The sequence below is a fragment of the Microchirus variegatus genome (assembly GCF_963457635.1).
Source record: "Microchirus variegatus genome assembly, chromosome: 11".
NCBI classification, from domain to species: Eukaryota; Metazoa; Chordata; class Actinopteri; order Pleuronectiformes; family Soleidae; genus Microchirus; species Microchirus variegatus.
The window spans coordinates 29,420,985-29,443,484 of record NC_139812.1 but is presented as its reverse complement, the minus strand read 5'-3'; the positions used below and the strand labels follow the sequence as shown (position 1 = coordinate 29,443,484).

General features: G+C 46.2%; 1 protein-coding gene across 1 annotated transcript in view; it reads left to right on the top strand.

The window, feature by feature from the left end:
• Positions 1–194: 194 nt before the first annotated feature.
• Positions 195–22,500, top strand: part of slc30a6 (solute carrier family 30 member 6) — a gene marked incomplete at its 5' end in the record, with an annotated part of 27,605 nt that continues 5,299 nt past the window's right edge. Inside the window, 10 exons of the mRNA XM_083897269.1 lie at positions 195–378; positions 969–1,015; positions 1,619–1,705; positions 5,728–5,812; positions 14,959–15,001; positions 15,293–15,358; positions 15,584–15,664; positions 17,225–17,260; positions 17,532–17,626; positions 19,660–19,708. Of these exons, the coding sequence (XP_083753395.1) occupies positions 195–378; positions 969–1,015; positions 1,619–1,705; positions 5,728–5,812; positions 14,959–15,001; positions 15,293–15,358; positions 15,584–15,664; positions 17,225–17,260; positions 17,532–17,626; positions 19,660–19,708 (773 nt within the window). The remainder of the gene's footprint in view (positions 379–968; positions 1,016–1,618; positions 1,706–5,727; positions 5,813–14,958; positions 15,002–15,292; positions 15,359–15,583; positions 15,665–17,224; positions 17,261–17,531; positions 17,627–19,659; positions 19,709–22,500) is intronic.

Here is a 22,500-nt window from a genome sequence, read left to right as displayed (position 1 = left end):
GTGCTACATACTTTGCATAAAAAACACAATAGTTTGTGTGAATATTAAACCTTTGTTGATCAAAAGAGTAAATATGCGTAAATAGGACGCAGCATGAACAATAACAAAGAACAGATGTGTAAACCATGTGACCCACGTGTCGTCATACAGAGTCTGCTCCGGCGCATGCGCCGTGCAGCTCACTGACAGTCAAAATGGCGGCGGAGGGAGGGATGTACACGTCCGCAGCTCTGTCTTATCACAGCACCGGAGACTTCTATCCACGAAAGTTCGGTCCCAAACCGGACGTGGTACCATGCGGACCGACGGAGAAGAAGAAGAGCTCTGTGGACAAACCGGACATGGTGTCGGTGGACGTGATTCACATCAATGACCCGGGTTTGTTATGCTAACCAGCTGACGGCTAACAACACGTTTATAAACGGGACGATGAGTTAAGCTAAGCTAAAGCTAACTGTTTTGTATCGTTTTTGTTGAGTTGATTCGATTAACAAAATAAAAAGTGTGCCCTGTTACAGGTTATAAGTGTACGTTTTCGCCACAAACTTAGCAGCTATGCTACCTGACGTAATAGCAAGGCGCCGGAAATTACGTGGTTATGACGCTGTTTACGTGATGTTTAAACATCCGGACGAAAACTGAAGTTTACGCTTCTGAGTTTCTTTTCCCGCGTGTGTGCTTGTGCGCGCGTGCGTGCGTGTGTGAGACACCAAAATCTACATAAACGATTACATTTAAGGTGAAGATATAATAACCAGTCAGTGACCGATCTGTGGTTACAGACCGGTCACTGACGGGTTACAGACTGGTTACAGACCTGTCACCGACTGGTTACAGACTGGTTACTGACTGGGTCCAGACTGGTCACTGACTAGTTACAGACTGGTCACTGACTAGTTACAGACTGGTCACTGACTGGTCAGAAAAGACTGTTCTGAGTTGACCCTGAGTCCTCTCTGTCTCCACAGACGTCCCTCTGCACAGGAAGAAACATGAATGTGACACATATGTTTTGGTGAGTGACCTCTGACCTCTGCAGCATTATTTAGATAGATAACACAGAAAGGTTGGTCAGGTTTTAAAGTGTGAATGTAGTGTGGACAATACTCAGGATGACTGTGTTTTAATGTCTGGATCCTCTGTAGTCTGGATCCTCTGAAGTCTGGATCCTCTGTAGTCTGGATCCTGTGATTCAGACTTCAGAGGATCCAGACTCTGGACTGAGACACGGCTCAGGAGTAACACATTTTCAAAACACTTAACAAAAGACATGATCACGTCTTTGTCTCACTGTGAGACAGACGTCTGTAAACCACTCACTCTCCCACACCAAAGTCCATAGAGAAACACAGGAGCTGCTGGTCCTCTGCTGCCTCGTGTGGTCACTCTGTGTCACTGCAGTCTCAGTGATGGAGGCAGCAGTGGTTTACTTTTGGTTCCACTGTTGACATGAGTAAAGTTAAAGTTGTAATACTCCAGCTCACCACCTGGTGGTGGTGTAGCTCAGACCTCTGCTTCACTGTAATTCAACTTTAATTCAGTCTTTTGTTCATCAAATACACACTGATGATGATGATGAAGATGAAGATGATGATGAAGTGTTCTTGTGAATTCACAGGGAACCATTCATCCTTTCAGAACGACTCACAGATCTGTGTTTGGAAAACTTCTCCAGGAATTCAGACTGGTCTCATCTGACAGACGGGTGAGTGAGGGAGGGAGTGAGGGAGGGAGGGAGTAAGTGAGTGAGGGAGGGAGGGAGGGAGGGAGGGAGTAAGTGAACGTGTGAGGGAGTGAGTGAGTGAGTGAGGGAGGGAGTGAGTGAGTGAGTAAGTGAACGAGGGAGGGAGAGAGGGAGGGAGTAAGTGAACGAGTGAGTGAGGGAGGGAGGGAGGGAGGGAGTAAGTGAACGAGTGAGTGAGGGAGTGAGGGAGGAAGGGAGGGAGGGAGGAAGGGAGGGAGTAAGTGAACGAGTGAGTGAGGGAGGGAGGGAGTAAGTGAACGAGCGAGTGAGGGAGGGAGGGAGTAAGTGAACGAGTGAGTGAGGGAGGGAGGGAGTAAGTGAACGAGTGAGTGAGGGAGTGAACGAGTGAGTGAGGGAGTGAACGAGTGAGGGAGGGAGTGAACGAGTGAGTAAGTGAGTTAGTGAACGGGTGAGTGAGGGAGGGAGGGAGGGAGTAAGTGAACGAGTGAGTGAGGGAGGGAGTGAGTGAACGAGTGAGGGAGTGAACAAGTGAGGGAGGGAGTGAGTGAGTAAGTGAACAAGTGAGGGAGGGAGGGAGGGAGGGAGTGAACAAGTGAGGGAGGGAGTGAACGAGTGAGTAAGTGAACGAGTGAGTGAGGGAGGGAGGGAGTGAGTGAGTGAGTGAGTGAACGAGTGAGTGAGTGAACAAGTGAGTGAGTGAACAAGTGAGGGAGTGAGTGAACGAGTGAGGGAGGGAGTGAACGAGTGAGGTAGTGAGTGAATGAAGGTGGTTTTGAACACAACATAAATGAGAAGTTGCTCAGTCACACTGTAGGTGAATGTGAAGCTAACTTCAGAGTGGTGATGTGAGGACGTTTACCTGATCATGTCTGGAACATCCAACTTAAACTAACTTCACTGCTCAGCTGATGCTTTAATGTTTACACCGAGGTTTGTTTGTTGACCGTGTTTTTCTCATCAATCCAAAAGAATCCCACAGAAAACACATGTAAACAAACTGGAGTCTGGTTCACTCACCACTGTTTCTGCAGTATAACAATATTCAGTCAAATACCCAACAATACTCAGTCAAATACCCAACAATACTCAGTCAAATACCCAACAATATTCAGTCAAATACCCAACAATATTCAGTCAAATACCCAACAATATTCAGTCAAATACCCAACAATATTCAGTCAAATACTCAACAATACTCAGTCAATTACTCAACAATACTCAGTCAAATACTCAATAATACTCAGTCAAATACTCAACAATACTCAGTCAAATACTCAACAATACTCAGTCAAATACTCAACAATACTCAGTCAAATACTCAACAATACTCAGTCAAATACTCAACAATATTCAGTCAAATACTCAACAATACTCAGTCAAATACTCAACAATATTCAGTCAAATACCCAACAATACTCAGTCAAATACTCAATAATACTCAGTCAAATACTCAATAATACTCAGTCAAATACTCAACAATACTCAGTCAAATACTCAACAATACTCAGTCAAATACTCAACAATATTCAGTCAAATACCCAACAATACTCAGTCAAATACTCAATAATACTCAGTCAAATACTCAATAATACTCAGTCAAATACTCAACAATACTCAGTCAAATACTCAACAATACTCAGTCAAATACTCAACAATATTCAGTCAAATACCCAACAATACTCAGTCAAATACTCAATAATACTCAGTCAAATACTCAATAATACTCAGTCAAATACTCAACAATACTCAGTCAAATACTCAACAATACTCAGTCAAATACTCAACAATATTCAGTCAAATACCCAACAATACTCAGTCAAATACTCAATAATACTCAGTCAAATACTCAATAATACTCAGTCAAATACTCAACACTGTTGTATCTCATGTTTATTCTGTTCATAATCACACTGAGACACATGTAAGACCTCAGAAGGACAGACGGGGGCAGCAGAGTGCCACCATTCAATCACCCTGCTCTGTCCTCAGGACTTGTGTGTGTGTATGCTGTCTCTGTTTGCACACACACACACACACACACTGTCAGCAGACGCCTCAGTCCTGTCATAACACAACACACCACAGTAATTGTAGATTTCACAGCACTCAGCTCTGCCCACAACGACATGTGACTCCAACACACAGTGACAGGCCAGCACACACACACACACACACACACACACACACACACACACACACACACACACACACACACACACACACACACACACACACACACACACACACAATGACAGGCCAGCACACACACACACACACACACAATGACAGGCCAACACACACACACACACACACACACACACACACACACACACACACACACACACACACACACAATGACAGGCCAACACGCGCACACACACACACACACACACACACACACAATGACAGGCCAACACACACACACAATGACAGGCCAACACACACACACACACACACACACACACACACACACAATGACAGGCCAACACGCACACACACACACACAATGACAGGCCAACACACACACACAATGACAGGCCAACACACACACACACACACACACAATGACAGGCCAACACGCGCACACACACATCATAGATTGTCGTGAAGTGATAAAGGTAAACATCCCATAATATTGTGATATAATAAATGTTATGATAATCTGTTTTGAAATGTTTGTTTCTAAATCTAACTTTATAATCCCTCAGATCTGGATTATATTATAATCTTTATATTATGGTCTGTATATTATTATTCATTATAATAATAATAATGATAATAATAATAATGCATTATATTTAAGGCGCCTTTCAAGACACTCAAGGTCACCATGTCTCTTTCACTCACTCACTCACTCAGTCACTCTTTCACTCACTCACTCACTCACTCTTTCATTCACTCACTCACACATTCACTCACTCACTCTTTCACTCACACGTTCACTCACTCACTCTTTCACTCACTCGTTCACTCTTTCACTCACACATTCACTCACTCACTCTTTCACTCACACGTTCACTCACTCACTCTTTCACTCACACGTTCACTCACTCACTCATTCACTCACTCACTCTTTCACTCACACATTCACTCACTCAGTCTTTCACTCACATTCACTCACTCTTTCACTCACACGTTCACTCACTCACTCACTCTTTCACTCACTCACTCTTTCACTCACACATTCACTCACTCACTCGTTCACTCACTCACTCTTTCACTCACTCACTCTTTCACTCACTCGTTCACTTACTCACTCACACATTCACTCTTTCACTCACTCACTCGTTCACTCACTCACTCTTTCACTCACACGTTCACTCACTCACTCACTCGTTCACTCACTCACTCTTTCACTCACACATTCACTCACTCACTCTTTCACTCACTCGTTCACTCACTCACTCTTTCACTCACACATTCACTCACACGTTCTCTCACTCTTTCACTCACACATTCACTCACTCACACATTCACTCACTCATACGTTCACTCACTCATACGTTCACTCACTCACTCTTTCACTCACTCTCTCACTCACACGTTCACTCACACGTTCACTCACTCACACTTTCACTCACTCGTTTTCTCACACGTTCACTCACTCGTTCACTCACTCATTCACACACTCAGAAGTGACCACATGAGTCACTGGTTCATGTTGAGGTTCTCCTGCTCCTCAGAGGAACCACAGACACATTTAAAGGGACAGTCCAGGTTTTTTAATTACTGACTGAGCTGTGAGCGCCCCCTGCTGTCTCTGAGAAAACCAGCACTGTCCCTTTAAATCCACAAAGATCAAACATGAACTGATGAACACCTTAAAATCATCCCTTCATTAATGAAGAACCACATGATCACCCTGTGAGGAGCAGTCGTGAATGAATGAATGAATAAATGACCTGTGCAGAGCACATGATGTCACACATGTTTGTGTGTTGTTGTTGTGTGTTGTTGAACAGTGTTTGTGTGTTGTTGTTGTGTGTTGTTGAACAGTGTTTGTGTGTTGTTGTTGTTTTCAGTCATGGAGGATTCTGCTGTTTGGTTCACTCAACCTGATCTGTACCTGCTGTCTGCTGATGTGGTGCAGCTCTACTAACAGTATGGGTGAGTACACACACACACGCACAGAGACACACACAGACACACACACACACAGAGACACACACACACACAGAGAGACACACACACACACACACACACACACACACAGAGACACACACACACACACACACACACACACACAGAGACACACACACACACACACACACAGAGACACACACGCACACACACACACACACACACACACACAGAGACACACACACACACACACACAGAGGTGTCAGGTGTCGTACAGACAGGAAGTGCAGGACAGTTATTGAACAAAGGTTGAAGTGGACACCGACGTCGATACTGAGGAGACGACAGAGTCTCTGTCTCTGCACTGACACTACTGTGTTTCCTCCACTAGAGGCAGCAGAGTCTCTCTCTGCACTGACACTACTGTGTTTCCTCCACTAGAGGCAGCAGAGTCTCTCTCTGCACTGACACTACTGTGTTTCCTCCACTAGAGGCAGCAGAGTCTCTGTCTCTGCACTGACACTACTGTGTTTCCTCCACTAGAGGCAGCAGAGTCTCTGTCTCTGCACTGACACTACTGTGTTTCCTCCACTAGAGGCAGCAGAGTCTCTGTCTCTGCACTGACACTACTGTGTTTCCTCCACTAGAGGCAGCAGAGTCCATCTGTTCACTCATGACATTCGCCAACACCACATTGTTATTTCAATGTTTCATTCTCTTTTGTCTCAGTTGTGTGTGTGTGTGTGTGTGTGTGTGTGTGTGTGACCCTAACCCACACAGCTGGATGAGTGCAGTGAGGCGGTTCACCCTCAGTTGACTTGTAAAGCTGACATGAGCTGAGTCTTCATCATCATCATCTCAGTGTGTGTGTGTGTGTGTGTCCTCTCATGTGTAGTTAACATGATCTCAGTAACACACACACACTTTAACTGAAGCTGACAGCTGAGGTGTTTGATGACGACAATGACAACAGTCATTATCACTCACTCTCCCTCACCAAAGTCCACTCATCCTCTGCTGCCTCGTGTGGTCACGTTGTGTCACTGCTGCCTCCATCACTGAGTTAAAACGTCTTATTTTGATTGAGCTCAGTGACGCAGAGTGACCACAGGAGGCAGCAGAGGACCAGCAGCTGCTGTGTTTCTCTGTGGACTTTGGTGTGAGAGAGTGAGTGGAGTGTGACGACGTGATCGTGGCCAAGACGCGATCATGTGACGTCGACATCGTAGACTTAGACTGACGTAGATTAATTCTTAGCTGTCTTTTGTTGTGTGTTTTCACTGAGAGTGAACTTTGACTGTGTGTGTGTTAGTAACACAAAAACACACTCACTATGCCTTTAAATAAAAAGGTGTGTGTGTGTGTGTTGAAGTGCTGTTTAAGCAGAGACTCATTGTTGGTGAAACACAAGCTGATGATGATTCTTCAGAACACTGTCTGTGTGTGTGTGTGTGTGTGGGGGGTGTGTGTGTGTGTGTGTGTGTGTGTGTGGTTGCTCATATCAAATTGTGCAGTGGACGACTGGATCAGCTTTCACCTTTCTACAAAATAAAGACATCAGCTTTTTGTCTCAACTGATGACACACACACACACACACACACACACAGACAGACACACACACCTGTCTGGTAACAGATAAGTGTCAGTTTCTGGTTGTATCCAGTTTTTACTTCAGTGACAGAATTATTTATTATTTCATTTCTGTTTACTGTTTCTGTGTGTGTGTGTGTGTCTGTGTGTGTGTTGGCCTGTCACTGTATGTGTGTGTGTGTGTGTTGTGGATTAGCAGAATGGTAGAGATCAATTCATTCTAATCAAATGAAAAGACTGAGTTAAAATACATGAGTGAAATTCTCACTTACACACACATTAATGTAGATTAACAACAGGGATTAGTTTGTGACTGACAGGGAGGGGGCGTGGCTTCACCATTGTGATGTCACTCAACTAATCATCATCTATCCACAAAATCCAAGTCCTCCTCTCCTCCTGTCCGTCTCTCTCCTCCTGTCTGTCGCTCTCCTCCTGTCTGTCTCTCTCCTCTCGTCTCTCTCCTCCTCCTCTCCAGAGATGCTCCTCCTGTCTGTCTCTCTCCTCCTGTCTGTCGCTCTCCTCCTGTCTGTCGCTCTCCTCCTGTCTCCTCCTCTCTCCTCCTCCTCTCCAGAGATGCTCCTCCTGTCTGTCTCTCTCCTCCCGTCTCTCTCCTCTCTCCTCCTCCTCTCCAGAGATGCTCCTCCTGTCTGTCTCTCTCCTCTTGTCTCTCTCCTCCCGTCTCTCTCCTCCTGTCTGTCTCTCTCCTCCTGTCTGTCTTCTCTCTCCTCCTGTCTCCTCCTCTCTCCTCCTGTCTGTCTGTCTCCTCCTGTCTCTCTCCTCCTGTCTGTCTCCTCCTCTCTGTCTCCTGTCTCTCTCCTCCCGTCTCTCTCCTCCTGTCTGTCTCTCTCCTCCCGTCTCTCTCCTCCTGTCTCTCTCCTCCTGTCTGTCTTTCTCTCTCCTCCTGTCTGTCTGTCTCTCTCCTCCTGTCTGTATTCTCTCTCCTCCTGTCTTTCTCTCTCCTCCTGTCTGTCTGTCTCTCTCCTCCTGTCTGTATTCTCTCTCCTCCTGTCTCCTCCTGTCTGTCTCTCTCCTCCTGTCTCCCGTCTCTCTCCTCCTGTCGCCTCCTCTCTCCTGTCTCTCTCCTCCTCTCTGTCTCCTGTCTCTCTCCTCCTGTCTGTCTTCTCTCTCCTCCTGTCTCCTCCTCTCTCCTGTCTCTCTCCTCCTCTCTGTCTCCTGTCTCTCTCCTCCTGTCTGTCTTCTCTCTCCTCCTCTCTCTCTCCTCCTGTCTCCTCCTCTCTGTCTCCTGTCTCTGTCCTCCTGTCTGTCTCTCTCCTCCCGTCTCTCTCCTCCCGTCTTCTCTCCTGTCTGTCTTCTCTCTCCTCCTGTCTCCTCCTCTCTCCTCCTGTCTCTCTCCTCCTGTCTGTCTCTCTCCTCCTGTCTGTCTTCTCTCTCCTCCTGTCTCCTCCTGTCTGTCTGTCTGTCTCTCTCCTCCTGTCTCTCTCCTCCTGTCTGTCTCTCTCCTCCTGTCTCTCTCCTGTCTGTCTCTCTCCTCCCGTCTGTCTCTCTCCTCTCGTCTCTCTCCTCTCTCCTCCTCCTCTCCAGAGATGCTCCTCCTGTCTGTCTCTCTCCTCCTGTCTGTCTCTCTCCTCTCGTCTCTCTCCTCTCTCCTCCTCCTCTCCAGAGATGCTCCTCCTGTCTGTCTCTCTCCTCCTGTCTGTCTCTCTCCTCTCGTCTCTCTCCTCTCTCCTCCTCCTCTCCAGAGATGCTCCCGTCTTCTCTCCTGTCTGTCTTCTCTCTCCTCCTGTCTCCTCCTCTCTCCTCCTGTCTCTCTCCTCCTGTCTGTCTCTCTCCTCCTGTCTGTCTTCTCTCTCCTCCTGTCTCCTCCTGTCTGTCTGTCTCTCTCCTCCTGTCTGTCTCTCTCCTCCTGTCTGTCTCTCTCCTCCTGTCTGTCTCTCTCCTCCTGTCTCTCTCCTGTCTGTCTCTCTCCTCCCGTCTGTCTCTCTCCTCTCGTCTCTCTCCTCTCTCCTCCTCCTCTCCAGAGATGCTCCTCCTGTCTGTCTCTCTCCTCCTGTCTGTCTCTCTCCTCTCGTCTCTCTCCTCTCTCCTCCTCCTCTCCAGAGATGCTCCTCCTGTCTGTCTCTCTCCTCCTGTCTGTCTCTCTCCTCTCGTCTCTCTCCTCTCTCCTCCTCCTCTCCAGAGATGCTCCTCCTGTCTGTCTCTCTCCTCCTGTCTGTCTCTCTCCTCTCGTCTCTCTCCTCTCTCCTCCTCCTCTCCAGAGATGCTCCTCCTGTCTGTCTCTCTCCTCTCGTCTCTCTCCTCTCTCCTCCTCCTCTCCAGAGATGCTCCTCCTGTCTGCCTCTCGTCTCTCGTCTCTCTCCTCTCTCCTCCTCCTCTCCAGAGATGCTCCTCCTGTCTGTCTCTCTCCTCCTGTCTGTCTCTCTCCTCTCGTCTCTCTCCTCTCTCCTCCTCCTCTCCAGAGATGCTCCTCCTGTCTGTCTCTCTCCTCCTGTCTGTCTCTCTCCTCTCGTCTCTCTCCTCTCTCCTCCTCCTCTCCAGAGATGCTCCTCCTGTCTGTCTCTCTCCTCCTGTCTGTCTCTCTCCTCTCGTCTCTCTCCTCTCTCCTCCTCCTCTCCAGAGATGCTCCTCCTGTCTGTCTCTCTCCTCCTGTCTGTCTCTCTCCTCTCGTCTCTCTCCTCTCTCCTCCTCCTCTCCAGAGATGCTCCTCCTGTCTGTCTCTCTCCTCTCGTCTCTCTCCTCTCTCCTCCTCCTCTCCAGAGATGCTCCTCCTGTCTGTCTCTCTCCTCCTGTCTGTCTCTCTCCTCTCGTCTCTCTCCTCTCTCCTCCTCCTCTCCAGAGATGCTCCTCCTGTCTGTCTCTCTCCTCCTGTCTGTCTCTCTCCTCTCGTCTCTCTCCTCTCTCCTCCTCCTCTCCAGAGATGCTCCTCCTGTCTGTCTCTCTCCTCTCGTCTCTCTCCTCTCTCCTCCTCCTCTCCAGAGATGCTCCTCCTCACCGCAGCAGTTGAGTCGGTCGATAGAAGCTTTTAGTTTACATGAGCAGATGTGACACAAAGACCACTGTGTGTGTGTGTGTGCGTGCGTGTGTGTGTGTGTCTGTGTGTGTGTCTGCGTGTGTGTCTGTGTCTGTGTGTGTGTCTGCGTGTGTGTCTGTGTGTCTGTGTGTCTGTGTGTTAGTTTACATGAGCAGATCTGACACAAAAACCACTGACTCTCACTTTACTGTTTACAGGAAACTACTGACACTAAGCTGCTGTCTGTGGTTACTGTGTGTGTGTGTGTGTCTGTGTGTGTGTGTGTGTGTGTGTGTGTGTGTGTGTGTCTGTGTGTGTTCCTCCACAGACAACATTAAATATTCATCCTCCTGTTCTCACGTTTCTCCTCTGTTTGTCCACTTCTTCACTTCCTTTCTTCTTGAGACTTTCCTTCCTGCCTTCCTTCCTTCCTTCCTTCCTGCCTTCCTTCCTTCCTTCTCTCCTTCTCTCCTTCCTTCCTTCTCTCCTTCCCTGATTCCTCACCACCCTCCTTTTCTCCTTTCCTCCCTCCTTTTTTCCTCTCACTGTTGCTTTGCTGAAGGAAACTTTGAAGAAGTAAAAGTGTCATGTTAAATCCCTCATGAACACACACACACACACACACACACACACACACACACACACATACACATATCCTCCTCCTCATCATCTTCCTCTCATCCATCGATCAGTTGAGAAAAACAAACACAAGGATTTTAATCCATCATTCTGTTCTGGTGTTTAGTTCAGGTCCTGTGGGATAGCTGTGTGTGTGTGTGTGCGTGTGCGTGTGTGTGCGTGTGTGTGTGTGTGTGTGTACATATTGAGTGTTCATATCATATAGCTGTGTGTGTGTGTGTGTGTGTGTGTGTGTGTGTGTACATATATATTGAGTGTTCATATCATATATCTGTGTGTGTGTGTGTGTTACAGATGAATAATGACTGGTGTGTTGTGTTTGTTGCTCTCGTCCTCTGGGTGTCAGTGTTTGTAAGCAGCAGATTTATAAAGGAATTGAACCTGTGTGTGTGTGTGTGTGTGTGTGTGTGTGCTGTGGTTTGTATGTAAACCTATCCTGGCCCAGTGGGTGAGTGAGGGTGAGTCAGGGTAACTTCAGCTCAGGTATTGATCGAGCTGTTTCAGGGTCACTGTGATGTCAGCGTTCATGTTATTATCACTGTTCTTACTTTGGAAGAAACCAGCTGATCAATCCTGATCAATCAGTTCATCTTTATCCTGATCAATCAGTTCATCTTTATCCTGATCAATCAGTTCATCTTTATCCTGATCAATCAGCTCATCTTAATCCTGATCAATCAGTTCATCTTAATCCTGATCAATCAGCTCATCTTTATCCTGATCAATCAGCTCATCTTTATGATTAAATCAGAGACTGTTTGATCACAAACACCAGAGATTATTTTCATCATCCGTTCATCTCAGTCCATAAAGTGTAAAAATGTCAAATCAGGAAGTGATTTCTTAAATAATCTCCTTTAAGAAGCTGAAAAATCACAGAAACTGAACCAAAAAAAACCTCAGACCAAGTCATCGATGATGAGTTAATGATTAAATTTAAATAATCACTTCAGTCCTAACTGTGTCTGTGTCACATGATCACGTCTTTATCTACGTCACGCGATCACGTCTTTATCTACGTCACGTGATCGCGTCTTTATCTACGTCACGCGATCGCGTCTTTATCTACGTCACGCGATCGCGTCTTTATTTACGTCACGCGATCACGTCTTTATCTACGTCACGCGATCGCGTCTTTATTTACGTCACGCGATCACGTCTTTATCTACGTCACGTGATCGCGTCTTTATCTACGTCACGCGATCGCGTCTTTATCTACGTCACGCGATCGCGTCTTTATTTACGTCACGCGATCACGTCTTTATCTACGTCACGCGATCGCGTCTTTATTTACGTCACGCGATCACGTCTTTATCTACGTCACGTGATCGCGTCTTTGTCTTTATCTACGTCACGTGATCGCGTCTTTATCTACGTCACGTGATCACGTCTTTATCTACGTCACGTGATCGCGTCTTTGTCTTTATCTACGTCACGTGATCGCGTCTTTATCTACGTCACGTGATCGCGTCTTTATCTACGTCACGTGATCGCGTCTTTATCTACGTCACGCGATCGCGTCTTTATCTACGTCACGCGATCGCGTCTTTATTTACGTCACGCGATCACGTCTTTATCTACGTCACGTGATCGCGTCTTTGTCTTTATCTACGTCACGTGATCGCGTCTTTATCTACGTCACGTGATCACGTCTTTATCTACGTCACGTGATCGCGTCTTTGTCTTTATCTACGTCACGTGATCGCGTCTTTATCTACGTCACGTGATCGCGTCTTTATCTACGTCACGTGATCGCGTCTTTATCTACGCCACGTGATCGCGTCTTTGTCTACGTCACGTGATCGCGTCTTTGTCTACGTCACGTGATCGCGTCTTTATCTACGTCACGTGATCGCGTCTTTATCTACGTCACGTGATCGCGTCTTTATCTACGTCACGTGATCGCGTCTTTATCTACGTCACGTGATCGCGTCTTTGTCTTTATCTACGTCACGTGATCGCGTCTTTATCTACGTCACGTGATCGCGTCTTTATCTACGTCACGTGATCGCGTCTTTATCTACGTCACGTGATCACGTCTTTATCTACGTCACGTGATCGCGTCTTTGTCTTTATCTACGTCACGTGATCGCGCCTTTGTCTTTATCTACGTCACGTGATCGCGTCTTTATCTACGTCACGTGATCGCGTCTTTATCTACGTCACGTGATCGCGTCTTTATCTACGTCACGTGATCGCGTCTTTATCTACGTCACGTGATCGCGTCTTTGTCTTTATCTACGTCACGTGATCGCGTCTTTATCTACGTCACGTGATCGCGTCTTTATCTACGTCACGTGATCGCGTCTTTGTCTTTATCTACGTCACGTGATCGCGTCTTTATCTACGTCACGTGATCGCGTCTTTGTCTTTATCTACGTCACGTGATCGCGTCTTTATCTACGTCACGTGATCGCGTCTTTATCTACGTCACGTGATCGCGTCTTCATCTACGTCACGTGATCGCGTCTTTATCTATGTCACGTGATCGCGTCTTTATCAACGTCACGTGATCGCGTCTTTATCTACGTCACGTGATCGCGTCTTTATCTACGTCACGTGATCGCGTCTTTATCAACGTCTCGTGATCACGTCTTTATCTACGTCACGTGATCGCGTCTTTATCTACGTCACGTGATCACGTCTTTATCTACGTCACGTGATCGCGTCTTTGTCTTTATCTACGTCACGTGATCGCGTCTTTATCTACGTCACGTGATCGCGTCTTTATCTACGTCACGTTATCGCGTCTTTATCTACGTCACGTGATCGCGTCTTTGTCTTTATCTACGTCACGTGATCACGTCTTTATCTACGTCAAGTGATCGCGTCTTTATCTACTTCACGTGATCACGTCTTTATCTACGTCACGTGATCACGTCTTTATCTACATCACGTTATCGCGTCTTTATCTACGTCACGTGATCGCGTCTTTATCTACGTCACGTGATCACGTCTTTATCTACGTCACGTGATCGCGTCTTTATCTACTTCACGTGATCACGTCTTTATCTACGTCACGTGATCACGTCTTTATCTACGTCACGTGATCGCGTCTTTGTCTTTATCGAAGTCACGTGATCACGTCTTTATCTCACTGTTCATCTGAACGTCGATAAAGACGTGATCATGTGACGTAGATATCGTAGACTTAAACTAACACAGATTTTCTAACATCTCTCACTGTCTTTGGTTGTGGATGAAGGTCATGTGACTGTGACTCCTTCACCACTGTTGTCTCTCTCTCTCTCTCTCTCTCTCTCTCTCTGTCCTTCTGTCTGTCCACATGTCCATCACCTCTCTGTCTGTCTCTGTCTCCATCTCTCACTTCATCTGTCGGTCTCTCTCCTGTGTGTGTGTGTGTGGGTGTGGGTGTGTGTGTGTGTGTGCGCGGGTGTGTGTGTGTGTGTGCGCGCTCTCAGGATTACACAGCGTCAGTTGGCCAACACAGACGTTGATGCTGGGGAAACAAAATGTTCCTCTCAGCTCAAAGCTGCTCTAATCCTCATCCTCATCTTCATCCTCCCCCCACAGCGCAGTCTGACCACACACACACACACACACACACACACACAGGCATGTACACACACACTGTGGAATTGTCTTAATTTGGTTGACTTATGATTTAACTGGCTTGTTTACTGACTCACTTAGCGAGTTAACCAGCCTGTTAATAACCAGCCTGTTAATAACCAGCCTGTTATTAACCAGCCTGTTAATAACCAGCTGGTTAATAACAAAGATGGAGCACATTCTCACACATCACTCACCAACACACAGACCTAGTGATTTATTTATCATGCATGGTTTGAAGTGAAGGATTATTTTGTCCTTGACCTCTGACCTCTGACCTCTGAAGAGACTGAACCTTTAACATAAAACCTGCCTCATTAGAAACATTAAGCTCCGCCTCTTTGTTTACAAACATGTTCTAAATAATAATCCAGATTAAATCTGTGTTTGTGTTTTCAGCTTTAACCGCCTACACCTACCTGACCATCTTTGACCTGTTCAGGTGAGTCTGGTTCTGGTCCTGGTCCTGGTCCTGGTCCTGGTCTGGGTCCTGGTCCTGGTCCTGGTCCGGGTCCGGGTCCGGGTCCGGGTCCTTGTCCTGGTCCTGGTCTGTGATTACACTGATGTTTACACTGACACTGAATCATCGTCTGTTGACACATGAAAGACGTGTGATTGACAGATGAGTTAATAACTGATCAGAGTTATTGATTAGAAACAGCTGTGAACTCCAGCTGACCTGTCTGTCTGTCCACCTGTCTGTCTGTCCACCTGTCTGTCTGTCCCTCTGCAGCCTGATCACCTGTCTCATCAGCTCCTGGGTCAACATGAAGAAACCCAGTCAGGTCTACTCGTTTGGGTGAGACACACACACACTGACACACACACACACACTGACACACACACACACTCTGACACATACACGCACATACCCTGACACATACACACACACACACACACACACACTGACACATACACACACACACACACACACACACACACACACTGACACTCAATACAGAATACAAAATGTGTATCAGTCACTGACCACGCCCCCTCTGTGTCCCTCTGTCTCTGTGTCCAGGTTTGAGCGTCTTGAGGTTCTGGCTGTGTTTGCTTCCACTGTCCTCGTCCAGCTGGGAGCTTTGTTCATCCTGAAGGAGAGGTGAGTACAGACACAACCCTAACCAGAGACACAACAGAGACACATCAGAGACACAACAGTGACACAACAGAGACACATCAGAGACACAACAGAGACACATCAGAGACACATCAGAGACACAACAGAGACACATCAGAGACACATCAGAGACACATCAGAAACACAACAGAGACACAACAGAGACACATCAGAGACACATCAGAGACACAACAGAGACACATCAGAGACACAACAGAGACACATCAGAGACACAACAGAGACACAACAGAGACACAACAGAGACACATCAGAGACACAACAGAGACACATCAGAGACACATCAGAGACACAACAGAGACACATCAGAGACACAACAGAGACACAACAGAGACACAACAGAGACACATCAGAAACACAACAGAGACACATCAGAGACACAACAGAGACACAACAGAGACACATCAGAGACACAACAGAGACACAACAGAGACACATCAGAGACACAACAGAGACACATCAGAGACACATCAGAGACACAACAGAGACACATCAGAGACACAACAGAGACACATCAGAGACACATCAGAGACACATCAGAGACACATCAGAGACACATCAGAGACACATCAGAGACACAACAGAGACACATCAGAGACATCACAGACACATCGGAGACATCGGAGACATCAGAGACATCACAGACACATCAGAGACATCACAGACACATCAGAGACATCACAGACACATCGGAGACATCGGAGACATCAGAGACATCACAGACACATCAGAGACATCACAGACACATCAGAGACATCAGAGACATCACAGACACATCAGAGACATCACAGAGACATTGACACATCAGAGACACATCACAGACATGTCAGAGACATAACATACACATCACAGACATTGACACATCAGAGACATCACAGACACATCAGAGACATTGACACATCAGACACATCACAGACACATCAGAGACATCGACACATCAGAGACACATCATAGACATCGACACATCACAGACACATCAGAGACACATCAGAGACATCAGAGACACATCAGAGACATCAGAGACACATCAGAGACACATCAGAGACACATCAGAGACACAACAGAGACACAACAGAGACACATCAGAGACATCACAGACACATCAGAGACACATCAGAGACATCGACACATCACAGAGACATCAGAGACACATCAGACACATCAGAGACACAACAGACACATCAGAGACACAACAGAGACACATCAAAGACACATCAGAGACACAACAGACACATCAGAGACATCAAAGACACATCAGAGACACATCAGAGACACATCAGAGACACATCAGAGACATCAGAGACACATCAGAAACAGATCTATTGATCAAGGCCTGAGCCTCCTCATGAAGTAAAGCTAGCTCAGAACCTTCTTCTTGTAGACATTTGTGGTCCACTCCAGTTTATTGTCCAGCACCACAACCACTACTGTGGACACACACACACACACACACACACACACACACACACACACAAACAGTTGTGCCACCTGACCAGTGTCTGTTTTTGATTCTGTGATTTTTAGTGTGGAACGATTCATGGAGCAACCTGAGGTCCACACGTGAGTACTACACACACACACACACACACAAACACACAAACACACAAACACACCAACACAGGTGTGTGTGTGTGTGTGTAGTGACCGAACTGCCCCCCCCCTCCATTATGAAAAAGATTAAAAATCTAAACCACAGTAAAACTTGGTAAAGTCTCTTGTGATGAGATTACTGTGGTCTCTGTGATTACACACACACACACACACACACACACACAGAGTCATCAGGTCACATGGTCATGTTGTGTGTGTTGTGTGTGTTTTGTGTGTCCAGAGGACGTCTGTTAGTCGGGACGTTTGTGGCTCTTTTCTTCAACCTTCTGACGCTGCTGTCAGTCAACAACAAGCCCTTCACCTACGTCTCAGAAGGTACCGCCTCCTCCTCCTCCTCCTCCTCCTCACCCCCCATCTCCTCTTCTCCCTCCTCCTCTGTCCTCCTCACCCTCCTTTCTCTCCTCCTCCTCTCTCTCTTCTCTGCTCTTCTCTCTCCTCTCCTCCTCTCTCTCTCCTCCTCCTCCTCCTCCTTTCTCTTCTCCTCTCTCTCTTCTCTGCTCCTCTCTCTCCTCCCCTACTCACTTCCCTCTCTCCTCCTCCTCCTCCTCCTTTCTCTCCTCCTCCTCTCTCTCTTCTCTGCTCCTCTCTCTCCTCCCCTCCTCACTTCCCTCTCTCCTCCTCCTCTCTCTCCTCCTCCTCCTCTGAGGTTTGTTAATCTCCTTCACTGATGAACATGAACACTTTAGCTTTTGTCATATTTTGGAGGATTATCATTATTTATTATCATTAATGTGTGTGTGTGTGTGTGTGTGTGTGTGTGTGTGTGTGTGTGTGTGTGTGTGTGTGTGTGTGTGTGTGTGTGTGTGTGTCTCTCTCTGTCCCAACATCACTTAACATCTGACTTTTGATGGGATCGGAGGGGTAAAACACACACACACACACACACACACACACACACACACACACAGTCTCTCTCTCTGGTGGAGCGAGACTAAAAGTGTGTTATGCAACAATGTTCCAGACAGTGGTAATGTGGTGTGCCAGGGGGCCAGGGAGCACACACACACACACTCACACACACACACACAGTGACACACACACAGATACACACAGACACACACAGACACACACACACACAGTGACACACACACACACACAGTACGTCCTCTCTGTACACACAGATCATAAATAAGTCACTCCATTAAAATGTTTGTTTAGACTGAGTCACTGTGAGAGCAAAACACACACACACACACACACACACACACACACACACACACACACACACACACACACACACACACACACTGAGCTTCAGGCTTCACTGTATCATCACATCAAAGTTTGAAAATCACTGGCTTCATCCTTCTCTCCTTCCTCAGTGAACACTGTCATATGAAGCTAAAGCAGCATGTTCAAAGTCACAAAGTCTGGTTATCAGCAGCAGGGGGCGCTCACTGTTAGTCTGGTTATCATCCTAGCGTCCACAGAGGAGCTGATCACCGCCGACTTCCTTCGCTGCCGAACTATAAATACATCATATCTTAACACACACAAACATGTTTAGACTCTAAATGGACAATTTCTCTCCTCAAATGATCTCAAAACTGCGTTCAGTGACACAGAAAAGTGACAAACGTTCACTGTTTCAACAACAACAGTCTTTCTCTCTCGACGCCATTGCTCACTGTAGCCAAAAGCACAACAACCTTGCGCAGCGACCCCTACTGATCGGGCGGGAAATTGCATCGCCTATCCGTCACCAGGACGCAGAAGTATAAAGGCTGGAGTGGTCTACGTGGTCTACGTGGTCACGCAGACGGAGAAGTATAATGTGGCCTTTAGTCTGGTTATCAGCAGCAGGGGGCGCTCACTGTCAGACAGACTGTGTCCAGCAGAGGGCAGTGTTATCTCAGCTCGTCCTGAGGACCAATCACAGACCTCGTCGTCTCCACACTTTATATAATATTTAGTGTCGGAGACTTTACACAGGATTATAAACTGGGTTTAATTTAACATGTGGAACATGAAGACAGGACTGTCTCTCTGTCTGTCTGTCTCTAACTGTCCGTCTGTCTGTCTGTCTGTCTGTCTGTCTGTCTGTCTGTCTGTCTGTCTGTCTCTAACTGTCTGTCTGTCTGTCTGTCTGTCTGTCTCTAACTGTCTGTCTCTAACTGTCTGTCTGTCTGTCTGTCTCTAACTGTCTGTCTGTCTGTTTCTAACTGTCTGTCTGTCTCTCTGTCTGTCTCTAACTGTCTGTCTGTCTGTCTGTCTCTAACTGTCTGTCTGTCTGTCTGTCTCTAACTGTCTGTCTGTCTCTAACTGTCTGTCTGTCTGTCTGTCTCTAACTGTCTGTCTGTCTCTAACTGTCTGTCTGTCTCTAACTGTCTGTCTGTCTGTCTCTCCAGCGGCGAGCAGCAGTTGGCTTCAGGAACACGTTGCAGATCTGAGTCGAAGGTAAAGACACACACACACTCACACACAAACAGACGCACTCACACACAAACACACACACACTCAAACAGACACACACAGACACACACACACATGCTGTGTCCTCTCAGGTCAAAGGTCAGAGGTCAGTGCAGTTTCAGATTTGTTTCATTGATTAAAGTGAAGAGTACAGTAAGAGAAGATGATCTGTGATGTCAGGGTTACAGGTCATCATCATTATCATCATGTTTAAGGTGTGAGTCATTCATTCATTCACTCATTCACTAACTCACTCATTCATTCACTCATTCATTCATTCACTCATTCATTCACTCATTTACTCATTTCTCTGAACTCTGTTTTAATCATCCTCGCTCTGAGTGATGACCGTGAGGAAAGAGGGCGGGGCTTGAGTCACCACCTTTTAACACGTGGATGAAAAATGTACATTTGAACTGTAATTCTATACATACACGTGTATATATATATATATATATATATGTGTGTATGTATATATATATATGTGTATATATATTTTAGTGCTGTCAGATTAACGCGTTAACGTAAACCCATTTTAACGGTGTCAATTTTTTTTATCGCGTGATTTACGCCCTTTTTGGCCGAGCAAACTGTAGTTTTTTTCAAATTCTGTTGCCTCAGCTAGTGACGTTAGAACAACAACAACAACAACAACAACACAGTGGATCTAGACCTGAAACGCAACAACAGACGCTGGTCAAAGAGTCGTCTGCTCTCGTAAGTAAAGAGTAAACGTTCTGTTTTGAGCGGATGGCGAGCGATGTGTGCTTCTAGCTCCTTCAGCTCAGATTAGCTTGTTACGGCAACAACACGTTAAACCACAGGACGTCGTCTGCGTTAAAGAACGTTCTTTATTCACAGACTACGTGCAGCTCAGTCACAGTGAGAGGAAGAACTGATAATATGCAGAGTGACGGAGATTCACCTGCAGCTCGCTAATGTAAACACACGGAACACATTACTTCCTGCTTCACTGACGTCACATGACGCGAACGTCTCGTATCTCCAACAGCACACACACATACACACAACTCCTAAGTTTGTCAGGGTGGTTCAGTGTGTAGAATAAGATGTTTAAAGCGGAACTAGACCGGAAGTTCTTATTATCACTGTTTTTTTTAAGTGTGTATCTGCGTCATTACCTTGTTTATGAAGCCCTGACGGTTCTAAACAAGCAGTTCAGCCACTGCTGAGAACGTTGTGTTTTATTGTAATCTCGGGGTTCAACGAGATCATTGAAAATCCCGTACTAGTTACGTAAACAGTGGTTCTCCTGAACAACCGATCGTCCTGCTCCGGGCACTAGTCCGGGCACATCCGGTTGCGTACATTGAACCGCAGAAGAAGAATAACGACCGTTGTGAAGGTGTTTCATGAGCGACAGTGTCTTCTGACTCTGGGTCTGACTCCGGTTTAAAGTCATAAAGGGACTGAGGCGGGGAGTCGTGAAGAAGCTATTTTTAAACACTGTTAAAACAATGTTTTGATAATGAGGAGCAATGCATCCACCACTCCAGAGGGGGAGCTGTGCTTCTGAGAGCTGACGTGATAGATTACGTCACTTCCAGATACCTGGCCAATCACAACACAGGTGGGAAGGCTCTACGCTGGCTGGCCAATCACAACACACTCTGTCTTCTCGGGCGAGATTTATGGCTGAAATAGCTCGACTGACAAGCGCTTCGAAAAGGACAGATTTCAATCGGCTCGTTTACATCAACTAGGAGGATTTTGACCATAAAAACAAGTTAATATATGTAAGTAGACCTCCATAACTCACATATATGTGCAACAGGACCACTCTATGTGACCTTTAATAATAATTCATCTAAAATTGTTTTTGGCTTGAACAAATTTTATATTATAAATGTTTTTTCTTCAAATTGCAGGAAGCTGAATTGCAATTTAGATAAATTGAGATTGATTGTTCAGCCCGAGACTACAGTTTATACACTACATATATGCAAATAACGTTTACATAAAGCAAACTGATCCACTTTGAGAATGAGAATTAAAATTAGAAAAATTGGAACAAAAAGACATGAAGAGACATTTAGAACAGATAAAAATGTGCGATTAATTGTGATTAATCGCGAGTTAACGATGACATTAATGCAATTAATCACGATTAAATATTTTAATCATTTGACAGCACTAAAAAAAAAAATATATATATATACACGTATGTGTGTGTATATATATATATATAAGCATTTGATTATGTTTGATTTTGTTTAATATTCAAATTATATTGGACTCCTGAAAAACATCCATACTGATCATTGGTCATCAATAACTAATAACAGTGATGATGATGATGATGATGATGATGATGATGATGTGTTTGTGTCATGTGACTGAAGTCCACACACACACACACGCACACACACACACACAGTCAGAGAGTGTAAACTAGGCTGGGACGTCCTGTTCATTTCTGCTCTCAGCCAATCACAGCTCAGCTCTGCAGGCTGTCTTCTCCCTGAGTAACCTCTACTACTGAGCTGCTAACTGTGTGTGTGTGTGTGTGTGTGTGTGTCCCCACCTGACCTGCAGGGTCTAGGTTATATAAAGCTGCTGCTCTGTCGACCTCACTAACACACGCCTCAGCTGTGTGTGTGTGTGTGTGTGTGTGTGTGTGTGTGTGTGTGTGTGTGTGTGTGTGTGTGTGTGTGTGTGTGTGTGTGTGTGTGTGTGTGTGTGTGTGTGTGTGTGTGTGTGTGTGTGTGTGTGTGTGTGTGTGTGTGTGTGTGTGTGTGTGTGTGTGTGTGTGTGTG